The 18,916-nt window shown below is 59.0% G+C and overlaps 2 protein-coding genes across 3 annotated transcripts; one reads left to right on the top strand and one right to left on the bottom strand.

Moving 5' to 3' along the window:
* The first annotated feature begins 493 nt into the window (after nucleotides 1-493).
* SYNGR3 (synaptogyrin 3) lies at nucleotides 494-4,764 on the top strand. The gene is made up of 4 exons (XM_074346561.1): nucleotides 494-807; nucleotides 2,608-2,845; nucleotides 3,054-3,196; nucleotides 3,280-4,764. Exons 1-4 carry the CDS (start codon nucleotides 709-711, stop codon nucleotides 3,487-3,489), a joined length of 690 nt encoding a protein of 229 aa, XP_074202662.1. The 5' UTR covers nucleotides 494-708; the 3' UTR covers nucleotides 3,490-4,764.
* A 1,418-nt stretch (nucleotides 4,765-6,182) lies between these two features.
* Nucleotides 6,183-17,971, bottom strand: ZNF598 (zinc finger protein 598, E3 ubiquitin ligase). 2 transcript variants are annotated; one of them, XM_074346552.1, is made up of 12 exons: nucleotides 17,668-17,971; nucleotides 12,442-12,554; nucleotides 11,577-11,706; nucleotides 10,953-11,164; nucleotides 10,638-10,855; nucleotides 9,971-10,088; nucleotides 9,188-9,429; nucleotides 8,903-8,987; nucleotides 8,020-8,792; nucleotides 7,466-7,616; nucleotides 7,209-7,359; nucleotides 6,183-7,121 (listed from the first exon to the last, which is right to left on the bottom strand). In XM_074346552.1, the coding sequence occupies exons 1-12, from the start codon at nucleotides 17,890-17,892 to the stop codon at nucleotides 6,768-6,770; spliced, it is 2,772 nt and encodes a 923-aa protein (XP_074202653.1). In that variant the 5' UTR covers nucleotides 17,893-17,971; the 3' UTR covers nucleotides 6,183-6,767. The 2 variants fall into 2 exon arrangements, with proteins under 2 accessions (XP_074202653.1, XP_074202654.1); XM_074346553.1 differs by having other exon boundaries at nucleotides 9,980-10,088.
* Between the last annotated feature and the right edge of the window lie 945 nt (nucleotides 17,972-18,916).

The raw sequence follows: 18,916 nt of genomic DNA, 5'->3' as shown, positions 1-18,916 counted from the left end.
CATGCTGGCCTGTAGACTCTGCCTTCCTGGACAAGGGCCTCTGGGGGCAGAAGCCATTCTCCCTCCCTGTTGGGAAGGCTAGAGTCCTCTGAATGAGAAGCTAGGGTGTAGTGGGAAGTCATGGGAAAGGCCCCAGTAACCTACCTCTGGTCTACAGGGACCAGGGCCAGGAAGCTGGGTCCCTTTCTCTGAGGGCTGTAGGGGAAGACTTTGGGGCCCTTGGGCCTGTTTTACCTCCTGACACAATCAGAAAGGGCCCTGCTCAGAGGAGCGGGGCCATGTCAGTCTGTCTATCCACGTGGCTACAGCAAAGCCTGAGCCCAGTGTCTGCCTGCCTTGCTGACTCCTGACTACTTGTGAGGGGCAGAGGGGGATCCAGCCCCTTGACCCTGCCGCCTGATGGGGACCTGGGGCCTGGACCCTGGTCCTGCGGTGAGAGTGGGGTGTGGAAGGTGGGTGGGGCAGAGAGAGGGGAGTGTTCCAGCCCGGTGCGCGTGGACCAGTGGGGGGGACGCGGGCTCGGTTCCGCCCTGCGCGCCCCCGCAGCGGCTGGCGCGCGCTCTCGGGAGGCAGCGGTGATAGCGGCAGACAGGCAGCATCGGCAGCATCGGCAGCATCGGCAGCAGCCCCAGGGAGCCTCGGGCGGGGCCGGCCTGACCGACAGACGGACAGAGGGCGCCAGGAGCGCGCGGCCCGCCCGGGCTGGCTATGGAGGGAGCCTCATTCGGCGCGGGCCGCGCGGGGGCCGCCCTGGACCCTGTGAGCTTCGCTAGGCGGCCCCAGACCCTGCTGCGGGTCGCGTCCTGGGTGAGTGCCCCCGGCCCCAGCCCCTGCCCCACCCAATACCCCAACCCACCTGGCCTCGCATCCCTAGTTCCGACCACCTCCCCATCGCGCCTGTCCCTCGCCCCCATCCTCATCCTTGCCGGCCCCTCCCCCGCCGGCCGCAGGTTGGGGTGACGTCACCAGGCAGGGCGCGCCCACCTGCAGGCGGGGGAGGGGCCGGCGGCGACAGCTGGAGACCTTGAGAGGTCACTGCCCGCGGCACCCACCTCCCAATTCCTCCTTAGGTCTAACTCAGTCCCCTTCCTCAGCTGTCGCTCCGTTTTTCCTGTGCTCACGCCCTGGAAGTGGGCACAGGAGTGGGGACAGAATTAACAGAGGGGTTTGGGCGCCCAGCCTCAGCATGAGAAGGGGCTCCCGGAGCAGAGAGGATCAGACAGCCTCCTCCCGCCTCTCCTGCTCACACATCCTCCAGGCTCCTTCCAAGAGAGCTGGCCCTTTCCAGCACCCCTAGTTGCAACTGTGAGTTGCTTTCTCAGAGGGGCAGCCAGAAGGAGTTCTACATTGGGAGGGGCCGATTTGGGAGCAGCCTAGCCTACTGGGGTAACCCTAGGCCTGGTGGCCTGCTCCTCCTGGCTGGAGAGATGGGAGATGTAATGCTGAGTTCTGGGTTTTGTCCAGCGGGTGGCGGCACCTCCTCACCTATCTTCCAGGAGGAGGCCAGTGATCAGGGTGGGGCAGGGGCCTTGGCCTTCTGCGTAGAGTGACTCTGGCCAGACCAAAAAGTAGGAACCCTACATTCTGGTCCCAGATCTGATTCAACTTGTGGACCAATCAGGGGGAACATGTCTATATCTTGCACCTTGGTTCCCCTCTTGACTCAGTCTCTAGGAGCTGGGGTGGGAAAGAAATGAAGTTGAAACTGGAGTTTTGTTTTTAGAAACATAGGGCTGCCCAGAGCTAAAAAAGCAGCATCTGGTTTAAAAGGACTGTGGTCCACCTTCTATTTACCTTCCAGCCATCACAGACACACGGCCCTCAGGTTTTTCTGAACCCCAGGAGCCAACAGTGTCACCTTTTGAGCCGATACTCTTATGGATGATATTAATCACAGTCCCCAGCACACCATGAGTTGTGCTTGTTACCACATTTGGCATGCTAGGAAACAGGACCTCACAGCTCTTAAATGCTGAGAGCAGGTTCCAGTGAGGTCCCGCTGACACCTCTGTGCAGCAGTCCCTCTGGTGGCCCCCTCTATGCTCTGGCCCCTCTGGCCCCACTGGCCCCACTCCGCATCTACTTTCCTGGGCTCCACTGACTCAAGCTTGGGAATCACTGGTCCAGATGAAAGTTCCTGTCCCCACACTCTGAAGTGGGCCATGGGAGACACTAAAGGCTCCACAAGGTGCAGAGGACCCAGCTTGAACATCTGCCCTGGCTCTTATCAGCCATGCGATCCTGGACAAATCACTTTACCTGTTGGAGTCTGTTTCCCCATTATCCCCAGGATAAGAACAATGTCACCCTCATGGTTTTTGCAGAGGATTCCATGAGCAAAGGCACATAGACATTTTTAGCACAACACTTGGGTATAGTAGTTGCTCACTAAATGGTACACGTCGTCCACAGTTACTAAATACCGTAGGTATTAAGGGAGGGGTCTTGAAGACCTCCACCCAGAGATGGACCCTGTGCTTCAGGAGAACGCAGGGACACACCCGACGGCGTTGGCGTTCACGCTGGGCTAGAAAATCTCAGGCCTCTGTGGGGAGGGGGCCATCTCAGGGCCCTGAGCGCCTCCTGCCACCCTCCCCCGGCCCATAGGTGTTCTCCATCGCCGTCTTCGGGCCCATAATCAACGAGGGCTACGTGAACGCCGACAGCGGCCCGGAGCTGCGCTGTGTCTTCAACGGGAACGCGGGAGCCTGCCGCTTCGGCGTCGTGCTAGGCCTGGGGGCCTTCCTCGCCTGCGCCGCCTTCCTGCTGCTGGACCTGCGTTTCCAGCAGATCAGCAGCGTCCGCGACCGTCGCCGCGCAGTGCTGCTCGACCTGGGCTTCTCAGGTGGGCGGGACCGGACCAGGAGGGGCGGGCCTGGGGGGCGGGGTGGGGCCACAGGGAGGGTGTTGTGTTCTCAGCCCAGTGTGGCTGGGACCCGTCCGGTCCCGGCGGGGCGGGGCCTCCGTTCGGCGGATACTTCTTTCCCGCGTAGCTGGGCGGGGTCCTTCTTGAGCCCCCCCCCCCCCCCCGTGACCCTCTGGTTCCTCCGCAGGGCTCTGGTCCTTCCTGTGGTTCGTGGGCTTCTGTTTCCTCACCAACCAGTGGCAGCACACGGCGTCCGGGCCGGGCACGACGCAGGCAGGAGACGCGGCGCGGGCCGCCATCGCCTTCAGCTTCTTCTCCATCCTCAGCTGGGTGAGTGTGGTCGGCGGGCCGCAGGCGGCGGGGCCTGGGGCCGGGGCAGGGTCGGCTCTAGCTGACCCTGGACTCCCCTTTAGGTGGCGCTTACTGTGAAGGCCCTGCAGCGGTTCCGCCTGGGCACCGACATGTCGCTCTTTGCCACCGAACAGCTGAGCACTGGGGCAGGCCAGGCGTACCCAGGCTACCCGGTTGGCAGCGGCGTAGAGGGCACTGAGACCTACCAGAGCCCGCCTTTCACCGAGACCCTGGACACCAGCCCCAAAGGGTACCAGGTGCCTGCCTACTAGTGGTGGGCAGGCCCAGACCAAGGCGCAAAGGCAGCCCCACCAGCTCAGAGCCCAAGGCCTCCTGGACCTCTCTCGGGTCCTCCTAGCCCAGCAGCAGGGTGTGGCCAGTGTGAGCCATCTGGGGCCAAGAGAGGGTAGCCTCCAGGGTGCTTAGGCTATCCCCTACAAGCTCCTCCCATCCCCTTAGTCCACAGTCCAGGGCCTGACGTCCTGAGGAGGGCATAGCACAGCCCTAGGCACAGCCTCCAGTGGACCAGCCTAGGCAGGGGGCCATGCCTTTCAGGAGCCAGCCAGCCTGGGGCTTACCTGTCCACCCTGGGCTCAGGGGTGCAGCTGCCCTCCATAGCCAGGTGCAGGGGCTGCCCCAGACTGAGGGTGACTAGAGGAAGGGACACTGCCCCCACTCCGTGGCCTGGTAAGCATGGCCACTGTTCCCCGTCCCGTGTCCCTGTGGTTAATGATGGTCCTTGCTCTCTCCTGGTGGGTCACCCTGGAGGGCCACGTGCTCTGTCTGGAGCCTCCCTCCATTTCCTCTCACACAGGCGCACTAGACTATGCTGGCCTTGTTGATGTCGTGGTTGTGGTTAAGTCTTCAGGTTTCACCTTGTAGTTCCCCACAAGCAGCCCCTCTGTCTGTGGCCCCTGCTCCAGCCCTTACCTGCCTTGGCCCAGGCCCCTACTGGGGTGTGGGCAGCCCTACCCAGGAAAGCACAACATGGCTGTAGGCCTGGGCACCAGCCCTCTCCCAGCCCTTTGATAAGACCTTGCCCGTGGGAGGCTTAAGACACTTGGGTGCCTGGCAAGACACACCCCTCATGAGGAGAGAGGCCAAGAGGCTCCACCTGCCTACCACGCCCTGGAGACGGCCATTCCGTGCAAACCCCTGTACCTTGGCTTCCTGGACTAGTCCCTCAACTCCCCACTCTGCACCCCATTTTAAGGCCCAGCCTGAGGTTGCAGGTCCCTCTGCATAGCTGAGTACTCATGCATTGCTCAAAGCTGGCTTTTCACATTAAGTCAATACCAAATGCGGTTGCCACATTTCATTCTTTACAGACAGACGCCTCCCTCTGGAGTTGCAGTTGAGTGACAACCCTGTACATTGTAGCATAGACCAATTATGTGTGGATATTTAAGTGAACATGTTTACAATTTTTGTATATATGACACTTTTCCTCTCTCTTCTGAAAGAACAATCCGTGATTGTGTATTTTCAGTGTCCCATGTTCCAACTGCAACTTCTTTACAATAAAGACTGTAAATGAGTTTATCGTGGCCCAGACACTCTTGGAATCATTTCTACTCCGGCCCTTCCAGTGCCAGAGGTTGGAACCTGAGGGGCACCAGGGCCCAGAATCCAGAAGGGCAGGGAGGTGGCTAGGCTGACACTCATATTGGAGAGTGCTGGTAAAAGTGGTCATGATTTCTTCAAATGTCCCCTTCTCATTACTTTCTGCTCCTGGGACCGCCATCAGGTGTACCACACAGAGTCCAGAGCCACATTCCACGGTTAACTCCTTTTTGGAGATTACCCCAGCTTGGTCTTGTTTACTTTTGAACCATCTATTGGAATTTTTATCTTTTTCATTTCTAAAACTTACTGGTTAGCAACCTCCTGGATGAACGAAGCAGATAAGCACCATCTCTGGAGCTGGAATGCTGGTTTGGCGACATTCAAACTTGGTCTTTGGGGGCGAGTCTCTCAACTTGCCTGTGCCTCTGGTTTCTCTTCTGTAAAACAAAGATAACGGTAGTTCCTATCACACACGGTGGGGTGAGGGTTAGCATTAACACATGTAGAGCTCAGAGCAGTGCTTGTCACACAGCAAGCTTTACTTCCGTGTTGCCTGGTATTATGAATTGTGCTTCTTTAAGAACAGGTATTTTCAATATTGTTAATGAGAGAGCCTATTTTTCAGGTTACTCTTCTGAGAGCCTTCTTGTGTGTGGTGGGGAATGCAGGTGGCCATGGAGAGTGAAGATGGTGAAGGCTTTCCTCTCCTGGTGGGCCCTGGGCCTGGCCATCACCCAGGGACTCACTCCAGCCCAGCCATAGGCAGGCAGGTAGCATCATCCAGGTCCTTGACTTCAGACAGTGCCAATGCAGCCATGTGGCCCCTCTGCGGGCCACTGGCCAGGTCCCCTTCTTCACCATGGGCACTCCTTCTTCCTTTAAAAAAGAATTTAGATGGGGCTATGTTTAGACCTTTTCTTCCACTATTTACATGTATGGCAGAAAGGAGAGATTTCAGTGCGTGTCTGGTCCCCTTCCAAAATACTAGATCCAAATAATTAAGTACAAATTATTTTCTTTCAGTATTTCAGATATGCCCTGCACTGTTTCTAAATTGTTCTTGTTGGAGTTTATCTTTAGTAGCCCTTTCACTGGTCTATGGCTGTATCCTTGAGTCTGTGACTCTCACGTTCTGAATGGGTGGTTTTACTGGGTATACAGTATAGGTCGAGCAGGGCTGTGTCATCTCCTGGAAGGCTTGGGCAGTGCTGGACCTCCAGGACCCCAGCCCACAGTTGGCTGCTGCTTCCTGTGAGTAAAGCCTGGCTGCCCAGCTCACCCCACATCTTCCCTGCCCCCGCGCTCACTGGTGACCACCTGAGCTGTGGCATCTGATGACTCTGAGTCCCCCTGGCTGTGGGGTGACCCCGGGAGGCAGAGAAGCTCAGAACACTAGCTCTGCATTATTGCAAAATAAATTTATTTGAAGATAAATTGTCTTATAAAAGGTCAGAGGCAATTTGAGATCCCAGATTCAGCTCGTCTCGTAAAAAGATTCAACTTCAAGTAGCACGATTTCGTGTCTGCTTTTAATCCTGAACATTCTTGAATCATGAAACATTCAACTGTTTACACAACACACTCAACATCTGACTCCACCACCAGTGGACCCACAGCTTCTGGCTCAGGGACCATGATGCTACAGCCCTCAGGCTCAGGAGGTCCCAAATCAGGCCACCGTGGCCACTCACTCTGACACCACAGACAGGTCCCGGCGTCCTGGCCCTTCCCAAAGCATGAGAATAACCCAGACCGGCCTGCTGCTAAGGCAGGGGCCTTCCCCAGTTCCCAGGAGAAAACCAGATGGACTCCTGCGTGATGGTGTGCTGACAGGGTGGGGTAGGCCTTCCTGGTGACCCCTGGGGGGCTGGTCAGCTGCGGGACCTGAACAGGTGGCCTCACCTGGCTGCTTGGCAGCCCAGGGGGAGAAGGAAGGAGAAAGGAGGCTCATGAGTATGGCAACTTCTGCCCACACTGGCGGGAGCTACGTGAGGATCCTGGCAATGGCTTGCAGGGAGGGGAAGTCATCATCCCGGGCGGCGTGCAGCGCCTGGTGGCTCCTGACATCACCGTGCGCGAGCACCTGCTGGCAGGTGGGGCACACGCAGCAGTCCAGGCCCGTCTGCCGGGTGCTGGCCTGCCACGCATTCTTCTTGTTCTTCTTGGCCTTGGTGCCGGGAGGCCTCTCTTGGCCTCGGAAGTCCGTGTGCGCAGACAGCAGCTCCTGCTGCTTGGCCGTGTCGGGCAGGAGCACCAGCAGCTCATTGAAGATCTTCTGGAAGTTCTCCCCGAGCAGGTCCCGGCAGCTCTTGTAATACTGGGCTGCGGAAATCACACCCTGCCACCCAGAGCAGACCAGTCACACCTGGCCCAGGCCTGGGCCCCAGGTGGCTGGGCTGGCCCCCCACAACCCCGCCTGCCTAACCTGTCTAAATTCCCCAGAGTGGCTCTTGAATTTGTTGAAGCGGGCCTCATCGCTCTGCAGGAAGTCCTTGATAGACTGGATGAGCTGCAGGTTCCTCTCCCGGAAGTTCTCAGGGACCAGGTAGGCCCGTGGCATGGATGTCAGCCTAGGTCTGGGGTCAGGAGATGGGGAGGAGGTGGAGGCTTCAGCCTTTGGGGTGGCCCAAGGTGAAAGCACTCCCCTAGGGGCACCAGGCCAGGCGGCCCACCCTCACTCACGCTTTTGTGGTGGTGGTAGTGCTGGGGACGCAGGCTGGGTGGGGGCTGGGCAGAAGGCCGGAGAAGCCAGGGGGCGGCTTGCTGATGGGGGGCACGAGACCTGGCGGAGGCGGGGGTGGAGTGCCCTTCAGAAGCACCACAGTGTTGAAGCCTATGGCAGGGTGAGCACAGGAAGATCCCAGGATGTGACTCTCACCAGCCAGGCACAGCCAGGCCTTGGCACATAAACTGTGCTCCCTCATGGCAAATCCTGTCTAAGTTAACTCACTTAAACCCATCTCAAGAGGATGCTAAGATTGCCCTGATTTATGGGGAGGAAAAGGATGCAGAGAAGTCAAGTGGTGAACCGAGATCACATCACTTACAGACGCGGAGCCTGGCTTCTAAGGCAGCTGGAAACTACTGCAGAAGCTTACCTCTTCCTTCCTGCACCTGCACCTGCACCACAGAACCTCTAGCTGTGCTCCTCGTGGGCCTGGAGGGCTCCAGCCTGACTCTGCTACTCTGACCTCTTCCCAGATGCCGAAAAGCAAGCCTGAGGCAGGTACACATACCTGGGGGCGGGGGCATCCTGGGCGGGCAGGGGCCGCCGAGCGCTGGGAAGTCTTCCTGGGGTGTGGGGCAAGGGAGGGGCCCCTGGGGCCTTGGAAGCCCAGGGGGTTCCTTGGGAGTGCTCCGAGCTGGGACCGGCCCCTCTGTGTGTCCATTGACGACGACACCAACTGGCCCCTCAGCCCTGCCAGTGGGGGCTGTGGGGGCCTGCTCAGCCCCAGGGGACCCGTCTTTGTCAGAGGGCAGCGGCGGGGGGGATGCGGCACCTGGCTTCTCAGAGCCCACTTTCTTCTTTTTGCCAACCTTGGTGAAGGTCTGGGTGGAGGCCAGTGCCAGCAGGGAGGAGACGGTGACTGTTGTGGGCACGCTCCGCAGCTCCTGGGCAGTGAGGCCAGTGCGGCCATCCTCCTCCTCCTCCACCGGGGGCGGCCCACCCTTTTTGCCACCCTTGCCCCCCTTCCCAGCCTTCCTGGAGGGCTGGCTGCTCCCACCAGCAGACTGGGCCCCAGTGGTGGGATGTGCCACTTTCTTGCTGCCACTGCTGTTCCAGGCAGAGATGAGGCTGGTGGGGGCAGCGGTGGGCTTGGAAGCAGAGGACACCAGGGCAGGGAAGTCGTCCTCCTGGAAGGTGCTCCTACCCCTGCTGGGAACCGCATACGCCAGCGGCAGCCCCACGGGGCCCAGGGCTGCTGCAGTGGAGGAGGAGGAGGAAGCAGAGGCACAGAGACTGGGAAAGTCTTCATCCTTGAGCTTCGAAGTTGGGGGTGGGAGAGTGCTGAGCCGAGGAACGGGAGAAGGTTCAGTGGCTTGCTGGTCCCTGGCCTGCCCCACACTCACCCTCTATAGGAGTCCGGCACCCTCACCCCGGTTTGTGCACACGTGTACCTTGGAAGTGCGGTCCCTGCAGCCAAGCCGGTTGCTGGGAAGGCCTCTTGGCTCACAGGACCGTTTGTCGAGGATTCTTTGGGGCCTGCGAGACACAAAAGAACCCTATGTCAGACGGATCAATGTTGAAGGCAAGATCAGGCCCCGCAGAGTGACCAGAGAGCATGTGGGTTCTTGTCCACTTTCTGGGTGGGGACCCTGCCAGTCTGGGCACCACGCTCGGCAAGAGGCTGCCTCAGGCCTCTCAGGCCAGAGCAGAGACACCTGCAAGGAAGGCCCACTCACCTGGGCCTTCGCCCTGAGTCCGGGGCGGACGCCGGGGGCCCCGGGGCTCCTCAGGCCCCCGCACCACTGCCTCCTCCTTTCTGGGCCTGGTGCCCTCCACCTGGTCCTCGCTCCTGCGTGTCTCCTGCTGCTGCTGCTGCTGCTGCTGCTGCTGCTGCTGCTGCTGCTGCTGCTGCTGCTGCTGCTGCTGTGCAGCCACTGAGGCTCGGATGGCAGCTGCCACTTCTCGGTCCTCTTCTTCCCTGGGATGGAGAGATCTTCAGGCTGGGCAAGGCCCAGGACTATAGCAGTGTGCAGGGGGAGGGACTGGGGAGGGGCCGGAGGCCAGGGTAACGGGGCTGGCCCACCTACGCCGGCCAGGAGAGGGCGCTGGGGAGGCAGCAGAACATGTGCCTGCCAGCCTGAGGCTCCAGCTCCCCAGACAGCACCTGGACCCAGTTCTCTGGGGCAGCATCTGGAGTCCACAGATGCCCTGATCCAGCCTGGCCAACCCCAGCCTGAGTGTGCTTGTGTGCCCGGGCTTCAAGGCATAACTGCCCTGAACCCCCAAGTTGAGAGCCCCACCCCACAGGTTCCTCGTGTCTCTGGCTGAAAGTAGGAAAAAGAGGAGGAAATGTGCTCACTGAGGACACTGAGCAGGCCCTGTTGCCATGCTGGGGACACCAGAGACCAAAAGGCTGAAGTCCCCTGACCCCAGTGCCTGTTCCCAGCCCAGATGCCGGCTGCTGCCACCGCCTCAGGGGTGGTGCCAGGAGAACTTCAGTGGCACGTGAATCCTCCCACCTCTTGTACCTCCAGCTTCCTCGACGACTCTGCTGGGCTCCACGGCCGCTGGCCCGGCCTGCGCGACCCTGGCGGTTGTACCTGTCCAACTCCTCGTAGTCCTCGCCACTGACGACCCCTGCAACCAGCACACAGCCTGTCATGGGCCCGGGCAAGACCACAGCCAGTGCTCCAGCTTGGACAGCAGAAGCCTTCCCGCCCCCTACAGCACATGAGCCCTGGGGGATGGGCTCAGACACCTCTTGGGGTCCACAACAGCCCCAGACCTCTATGGCCTGGGCACCAGGTCAGAGCAAGAATGGTGCTGCGAGAAGGGCCTGGCCCTACCAACCCCACACTCCCAGGAGGAATGCCCACACAGCAGGTGCTCAATAATCCTGACCCAGGGACGAGTCCCAGGGACCCCAGAGCAGCAGATCCAAGACACCGCGGGAGCCAGCTGGAGTGAAGAGCTCCCTGTCCCAATGTGCTCAGGTGTTCAGAGCTCCTCAATGGGCTAGCAGATGCAGGTTCAACAGGTGTGTCCCTTGTCCCCGTCGATATGTGAGGGGTCGGATCAGGACCTGGGTCTGAGGCCTCCAGAGCAGGGCTCCGCAAGGTGAGCACTGCCTCAGGGGCCAGGTGGGAGCTGTGGGAGCTCCACTCGGCAGAGGAGAGGTCTGCTCACCCTCATTCCGGCGTGAGTGCCGCGGCGCGTAGCTGAACTGCAGGTCGATCTGGCGGTTCTGGCGGGCCTCAGCACGGCTCCGGCTGTGGCAGGCTGTCCTGTGGGCCTTAAGGTCGATCTCGGTGCGGAACGCGTGGGTGAACTGCTCGGTGCTGCAACGGCCCTCTTCACACAGGAAGTGCTTCTCTCGGAAATGCTCGCGCAGATATGCGTAGTCACTGCCGGGGATGGGCTGTCAGTCGGGGCCAGGCACCGTGGCCAACGGCCTGCGCCCAGCCTGCCCAAGTGTCCAGGGCCTTGTGCTACCGCACCCACCTGTAGTAGTCCTGGGCCCCATCAGAGTCACAGAAGTGGCAGAAGTAGTGGTCGCGCCGCAGGTGCTTGAGCAGCTCATCATTGTCCAGGTAGCGCTCGTCACAGAACTTACAGAGCGGGTGGCCGCGGTGCGACGTGTCATCAGGGTCCCCTTGCATGCGGTGCCGAGCCAGGTCCTTGCGCGAGTACCACTTGCGCTCATAGGTAAAGATCTGCAGGGAGTGGGGAAGGGCTGGGGATGGGGTGGGGGCTCCCCAGCCCCCTACCTCTCCCCACAGCCCAACACCACCAAAGGATCCTGGTGGCATCAGCTCTGTCACAGGGCCCACAACACCAGCAGCCTGGAGGCCCCACGTAGTTACTAGGAGGCTGCCCTGCCTGGGCTGTGCAGCCTGATTGCTCACCACCCCAGGGCTCTGTGAGGCAGGAGAGCTGGGTGGGTGCTGCGAAGCCCTGGGGATCTGGCCTGGCCAGGGCCAGGGGCAGCAACAAGCCCCTCACAGCTGTTTGCTGAGCACCCCTACGCCAGCCTCTGCAGGGCCTGGACACCATCCATCTCAGCCAGGGACTCCCTAAATGTCCCAAAGCCCCAGGCAGCTGCTGTGGAGGCAGGGTGGGGCTCACCTTGAGGTGTTTGAGGCACAGCTTGCAGCAAAACAGCTCGTGCTGCTTCCGCATGTGCTGCTCCAGGTCCCCAAAGAGGCCAAAAGGTGGCAGCTCAGGGCATCGCGGGCACTCGTGCTGCAACAGCTGCCTAGGGAGACACCAAGAGCCACCAGGACCCGAGGGCACTCAGCAATGTTATCCAGAGTGAGCACTAGACCCTCCCCATGGTCCACTGCTCCAAGGCCCTGGAGACACTCTCGGAGTGGGAGCCAGAAGACAGGCACTCGGCTCCCCATGCACCTTGGAGCTCTGACCACTGAGTCAGATGGGGCTTGGGCCAGTGCCTGAGCTGAACAAGGCCATGTGATGGGGGTGGGACCATGATGCAGGAGACTGACCTCTGTGTCAGATGAACATTATAACTGAGCCCACACAGGAGCCTGGGGTCAAAAGCCCAGGTTCTAGCTGAGCCAGGGGGCTGCCCTCTCACCTGGAAGATGAGGACCGGCCCCAAGACAACTGTACCACTTTACGGGGTTTTCCCACCATAGGCTAAGAGCCTGACTTGCAAGAGCTCTTGTGCACCTCCAAGAGCCCTCAGGAAGCAGGTGCTGGGTGCTACACCAGGAGGGCTTTCCCTGAATTCACCCCTTGCCCCTCATCTCTACCACCACCCCGGGAGGGGGGCGTGAGCACCCCCAGTTACAGGATAGGAGACCAATGATGGGAATTTAGCTACCTGACCCTGATGTCTGTGCCACAGAAAGTGCCCCCACCCACCTGAGTGTTGTGAGGAGCACAGGAGGTGATGGGGATGTGCCCGTCCCCACCACAAAGCGCCCTGCAGACTCTCGGAATCCCAGGCCGAGGGTTCCTCTCTCACCTGTATAAGGCAAACACTTTCCCGTCAGCAAAGTAGATGTCATACTTCTTCTCATGCTGCAGCTGGTGGATGGGGATTGTAGCAAAGGCAGGAAGCTTCCTCCCAAAGACCACCTGGAACCGAAAGTACAAGGGCATGGTGAGCGGGGCCCGGGATGTCCACTGGAGGGCGCCATCAAGCAGAAAAGAACGGGAGGCGGACACGCCCCCTCTGCTCACCCGCAGCCCAGCCACCTAGGGTTGCCAAGACAGAGAAGCAATGCCTGGCCTCGCCGCCAGGGGGCAGCCGACTCCCCACTCATCCACAACAAAACTGGCACCTGCCAGAAAGAGGCTGCCCCAGGGGCAGTGACAGGGACCAGACAGCGGGGCAAACCAAACCTTAATCACATGGGTGTCAAGCACAGGATGACTTGCACTGGAAGAAAGGAGAGACACAATCCAGGAAGCAGCTAAGGAAACAATGCTGCCAGGCCAGGACCCATCAGTTGCCCATGCCTGGCCACCCTCCATCCACTCACGATACTTCCATAACACCACAGGAGAGGAACTCTCCCGCAGCACTCGGTCATGGCCCCTGGCCATTCTGGGCGGGCTGCCTGCCTGTTAACTTGGCTGTCTGGGGGCGCCAAAGGGATGAACTGGTGAGCTGAATGCAGAAACGTCCACACCCTGGTTGCTTCTCTGGGGTCTCCAGCCCTCTCAGGTAAAGCCTGCTCTGCGCCTCCAGAGACTGTGGCAATGGACGAGGACTAGACCCCTGTCCCAGAGACCCCAGCCTGGCCCCCAGGCCTTTTTATAGGCTCAGGCCTCCCCTCTGAGCCAACAAGGGCACTGCTCCCTCCAGGACTCCCTCATCCTCCAGCACCCCCTTTCTCTCTGTCCCACACTCCCTCACTTGGATCAAGACGACAGTCCTGTCTCCTCTCCGTGCCCCTTTCGGATCCACCACTGTCCCCCCAGCCTAAAGCAGGGCACTCATCTCAGCTCAGAGTCCTCACCAGCACACCCAGGGGACATCCTCACCTTGGCAAAGGCCACATCAAGGACACCCCTGTTATGTTTAGGCCCAGCCAAGGAGGCTGTCTGGGACTACAACTGGCCGTGAACTTGGGAAAGCGTAAGACTGGCTGGAGAGAGTGGGTAGTCACACTGTCTCCAGCAGCAGGGTGGTTAAAACTGGCTCCCTGGGGGCCTGGGGGAGGAGACGGGGAGCTCAGCTTCCACTTCTGAGGACATGCTGTGGGGGATGGTGGTAGAAAACAGGCTGACCACCAAGCCTTCCCCAGATTCTGCCCCCAAAGGAGCCCAAGGGAAGTGTCATGGTCCAGCCACACCCATTCTGGGGGCCACAGTGAGGTAGGGGTGGAGGAATGAACCCCCAACAGGCCTTTCTTCCCCTTGTCGCCATGCCTGGTAAAGCCAGGCAGCATAAACATGGCCACCGACCCCTGCCCCCTGCCCCACACTGAGCACACCTCATCCCAGCTGCACTCCTGTGACCTGTCTTCAAAGGGGAGTCTTGGCTCTGCCTCCAAAGGGTCAGCCTCCACACACTCTGCCCTGGCTTTCTCTGCAGGCCCTGAATGAACATGGGGAGGGTCCCTGGGCCTCGCACTGGCCTCTTGTCATGGGATCTGCCCTCCAAGAGCAAGCCTACACCCAGCCCTGCCTTCTGACCACTCCTAAGGGGGCTTTTCCAGCAGAAACCCCAGTTCCTGTCCAGAGATAGGTGCCTGCAGGTGCAGGGCCATGAACCACTCAGGATGCTGCTGGAGGAGCACAGAGCATAAGGAACTAAGCACTGAGACTCAGACTAACAGCCCTAGAGGGAACCCATAAAGCTGCCAAAAAGCATCCCAGCCCAACAGACTCAGCAAAGGAACAACTTCCCCAGAGGAAACCCATGCCAGAAGGCTCCCCCCACCCCCATCACCACCTCCCCTGCTCCCCAGCTCTGGCACCCTCCTTTCAGGGGTCAGCTCTGATCCACCACAGGCAGTGTCTCCCTGGGCTGTGGGTACCCTCGCCGTGGACTGAGCGACAATCAGCTTGGGCAGGGCGTCTGTCCCTCCTGAGCGGTCTAGTGGGACAGCCCTGGCTAGGCACACCTGAGACAGGTCAGAAAGGGGAAACTGGATTGGCTTGGGAAAGGGCTGGAACCACAGAAGAGGCTTGGGAAAGGAAAGAAGCCGTGGGCATGCAAGCTCAAAGCTGTGTGTGTTTTAGAAGGAGGGTGAGCAGGTTAGGAGCCAGGGGGCACGGAATGGGGAAATGCCAACTGCACCCACCCCTGGACAGGCTCTGGGACCAGGACTGGACCCCTCAGGCCTGCACCAGAGGCCAGGTCCAGCAACTAGCAGACGATGGATGGTACTGCAGCCTGGTGTGGCCAGTGTCCCCTGCCCCTAGCAGAGAGTGAGGTGAGTGGCAAGACTGAGTGGCTGGACAAGAATGAGGGCGTGGTGGCCTGGCCAGGGATGGGCAGGAACCCACCAGTGATCCAACCAGTGTGGCTTGAGACCCACCCACCCTGGTGATCATCCTGACGGGAGGAGATCATAGGTCCAAGGACAGAGGTACAGACCAGGCCTAGATACTTGGGCAGTCTGGGTGGACCCCAAGATGGCCAGGCCGTGAGGCCACCCCAAGAGCCCCCTCAGACTCCCCCTGCCTAGGGGTTTCTGCCTGGGGCCCTGCTGCTCCCCATTCCCAGTATGCAGTGAGCACTCAGTGAGAATGAGTGGATGAGAGGACAGGGGTGTTAGCAATGACCAGTGCTGAGAGTGAGCTGGATGGTGAGGGTGGGCCTGGGGGAGAGGAGGGAATACAGAGTGAGCCCCCAGAGACAGCACTACCTAGAACACAGGTACAAGAAGAGCCAGAGGGGGATGAAGCAGGGGTAATCTTAGAGGAAGAGGGCCAGGACCAGGGTGGTGGGGAGGGAGCACGGACAATAGAAAAGCATGACCTGAGTCAGCAGGTCCCGCCTCCTGACCTGCCTTCAGCCTCCTTTCCTACTTTCTATGAAACAGGGCACTGGGGCTGCACTAGGTGGCCTGCAGTTCCCCTCCTAAGACAGACACATCCCACTTTGTATAGCAGCCCCATCAAGCCTCTTTGGCATCACCAGGGGTCCAGACAAGGTGGAATGCTTTCAGAGGAAAGTGGCCTGTGTAAAAGGTACAACCAGGGAAGAGAGGACAGGAACCTGGGACTTGACATCAGTTTCAACCAAAGTGCCCTCAAGACCAATGCTACCACTGCCCATCAGGTGGGAGCCGCCTTGGCCTCTGCCTTGAGCACATGCCGAGCAATTTAACTGATCTGGCTCCTCGCCTGACCAGCAGTTGCAAGGCTGCCCCCCGGGCCGGCATAGGGAGGCACTAGATCAAGATGTAGGAATTAACCAGCAGACGAAGCTGGCCTGTCCCTGGCATCCTGGCATACTTTCCTTCCAATTTTCACAAAGACTTAGTCCCATAAAGGAGGCAGAGCAGAGGCAGGCTTCAGGGGCCAGGGGTCACTGTGGGATTCCCAAGGGGGCATGGGACACAGGACGTATTCAGAGGACAGTGCAGGGCTCAACAAGGGAACAAGAGGGACAGGGGGTGCTGCAAGTTCAAGAGTGGGAGGGAAGCAGGATGAATGGGGAGGAGCATCATCTCCGCAAACTTCCCAGTACACCCTCCTGCTGTCTAGCAATTCAGGGCAGGCCCAAGAGGAAGGTCAGGCTCGGCCAGGGCACCTGATGCCAAACCACATCCCAGCTGGAGCCAGCTGACAGTTCATGTCAACACCCCCTTGCCACAGAGCACTTGGAGGGTGTGGGACCCACAAGGAATGAGAGAGGCCAGATGCTAGCTAGAGGAGCCATATATAGATGTCTGCTCACTTCCTGAGTGAGACCTGCAGCACCCAGGGCCAGGGACTCCACAGCGCCTGCCTGCCTGTCTGCCTTCCTGTAAGGAAACTACAGGTATGCTGGGAAACCTGGCTGTTCATTACATCATGTCATGAAAGACTAGCTGACAAGGCAGGCTCTGGCAAAGCTGGGAGGTGCCTTCTGACTAAATCACAGATCCAAGGTTTCCCCGACTGCTCCGGCACCTCTGCTCTCTCCCAGATCCGCATCCCTCTCTGTACTCCCCATGATAGACTGACAGCATCTCCAAGTGTCTTTCCAATAGTGAACAGAATAGGTAACCACAGAGTAGTCATGGGATTACAGCATTTCCTAGGCTCTTTTAACATAAATCTGTAACAACAACAAAAGTGAAGAAACAAAGTCGTTTCTGCATCACTTCTAGGAAGAAACTCAAGATTCCCTGGTAGATGTAACCAGCTCAAGCTTTCCATTAACAAACCAGGGGAATTTCACAACTCTAGAAGCAAACAGATCTCAAAGCACAGCAAACCAAGGAAGCTCCAGCTAGGCGTTCCCAGCCAGCAGCTGGCATTGCGGGGAGTGAGGAAAAGCTCCCTGTTGCCCTCTGACCTCACTAGGGCTCATAGGAGTCTGGAGAGTCAGACACTGCCCCCATCCCCCAACTCTGGAGTTAAGCCCCCAGCTGGGACTGGCAAGGAAAACTTCGTAACACTTTTATCCCCACCCACCAAGCAACCAGAGGAGACCTCAGTGGTTCTGCCTTCCCTTCTGGTGGGCAGGTCAGAGTGCCACCATCACTTAATAGATGAAAAGGGCAATCTCAGAAGGAGTTTGCTCAGCGTAACCCAGGGAGGTCCAGAAATAACAGCTGGGCTGGAAAAGCTCGCTTGACCCTCTAATTCCAAGACAGACCGCGTCTGAGGGTGCCCACTTGCCCCGTTGCCTCCACCGGAATGAAGACCCCTGAGGAATAAACTCCCAAAGACGAGCAGGTCGAGGGGTTCCTGCTCTGATCGTACCCCTTCTGTGGCCCAGCAGGAATTCCCGGGGAGCAGGAGGAAAGTCCGCGGGCTCTGTCCCCAAAGGGATCGCTACCTCTTCAAATTAGATCGGCCATCTCATGCCTCCTGGCCCCAGACGCCCCAGAGTCGGCCCTGCGGTCGGGACCCCGCCCCAAGTGGTCCCGCCATGCCTCTCTTTTGGAAGCCGGCGCCACCAGGCCTGCGGCCGGACACCAGGAAGGTAAAGTCCCCTTCCGGCCGCTGGGTTCCCTGCCGCCCCGACTGGTCGCGCCCGCGCCCCGGCGCCCCGATGCGCGGCCCCGCCGGCGAGGCTCACCTGGCGCAGCTCCTCGCGGCACACCGCGCAGTAGCGTTGCTCACAGAGCACCCGCATCTTGGTGGAGCAGCGGCAGCACACTGGGTGGTCGCAGCGGCCCAGCGCCGTGGCCTCCAGGTCCCCGCAGCACAGCACGCAGCTCCCGCCGCCCCTCTCCGGCACCGCCGCCGCCGCCTCCTGGACCACGCGCCGCCCCTCGGGGCCCGCCGTCGCCACCGCCGCCATGGTGCCGGCTCCGGCCCCTTCCTGGCCGGCGCGGCGCGGCGCGGCGCGGCGCGGCCTGGCTCCCGGCGGGCCCGCCCCTTCCGGGTGACGTCACTGCCCCGCCCAGCAACGGCCCCGCCCGGCGGAAGTGCGCGTGCGACTTCCGCCCCAGTGAGGAGCCGGCTAGAGCGGCGCCACAGGCACTGGGCGCTCTAGCCAGAGCGGAATGCTTGGAGAGCTGCTGCTGGCCGGCCGCTAGGCGGTGTGTGTCGGGTTCCCATTTTCTCGGTCCTTTGTCTCCTGCCAGCCTACCCTCCCATAACAGCGAATGTTTTAGTGTAAGTATTGCCCTAGTACTCCATAAGTGTGCTCCGTGAGTACTGTGGCGTACGTACACTATATACTTACAGTATGGAGGTTCCTTAAGAAACTACAAATAGACTTAACCATATGATCCAGCAGTCCCTTTCCTGGGTATATATCCAGAGGGAACTCTGATTCGAAAAGATACATGCACCCCAATGTTCATAGCAGCACTATTTACAATAGCCAAGACATGGAAACCTGAATGTCCTTCGACAGACGAGCGGATAAAGCAGTTGTGGTATCTATCTGTTCAGCCATAAAAAAGAATAAAATAATGCCATTTGCAGCAACATGGGTGGACCTGGAGATCATCATTCTAAGTGAAATAAGCCAGAAAGAGAAAGAAAAATACCATATGATATCACTTATATGTGGAATATTTGAAAAAACACGAACTCACTCAGAAAACAGAAACAGACAGACATAAAAAACAAACTTATGGTTACCAGGAAGGAAAGAAGGTGGGAAGGGATAAACTGGGAGTTCAAGATTTGCAGATACAAACTACTATATATAAAGTAGATAAACTACAAGTTTATACTGTATAGCACAGGCAATTATTATCTTGTAGTAACCTAAAATGTAAAAATATGAAAAGGAATATGTGTATGTATACATACGACTGAAACATTATGCTGTACACCAGAAATTGACACAACATTGTAAACTAACTATACTT

Source organism: Camelus bactrianus, chromosome 18 (assembly GCF_048773025.1).
Source record: "Camelus bactrianus isolate YW-2024 breed Bactrian camel chromosome 18, ASM4877302v1, whole genome shotgun sequence".
In the NCBI taxonomy this organism is placed as follows: domain Eukaryota; kingdom Metazoa; phylum Chordata; class Mammalia; order Artiodactyla; family Camelidae; genus Camelus; species Camelus bactrianus.
Note: the sequence above shows the minus strand (reverse complement) of the source record. Positions and strands in the feature narration are given on the sequence as shown.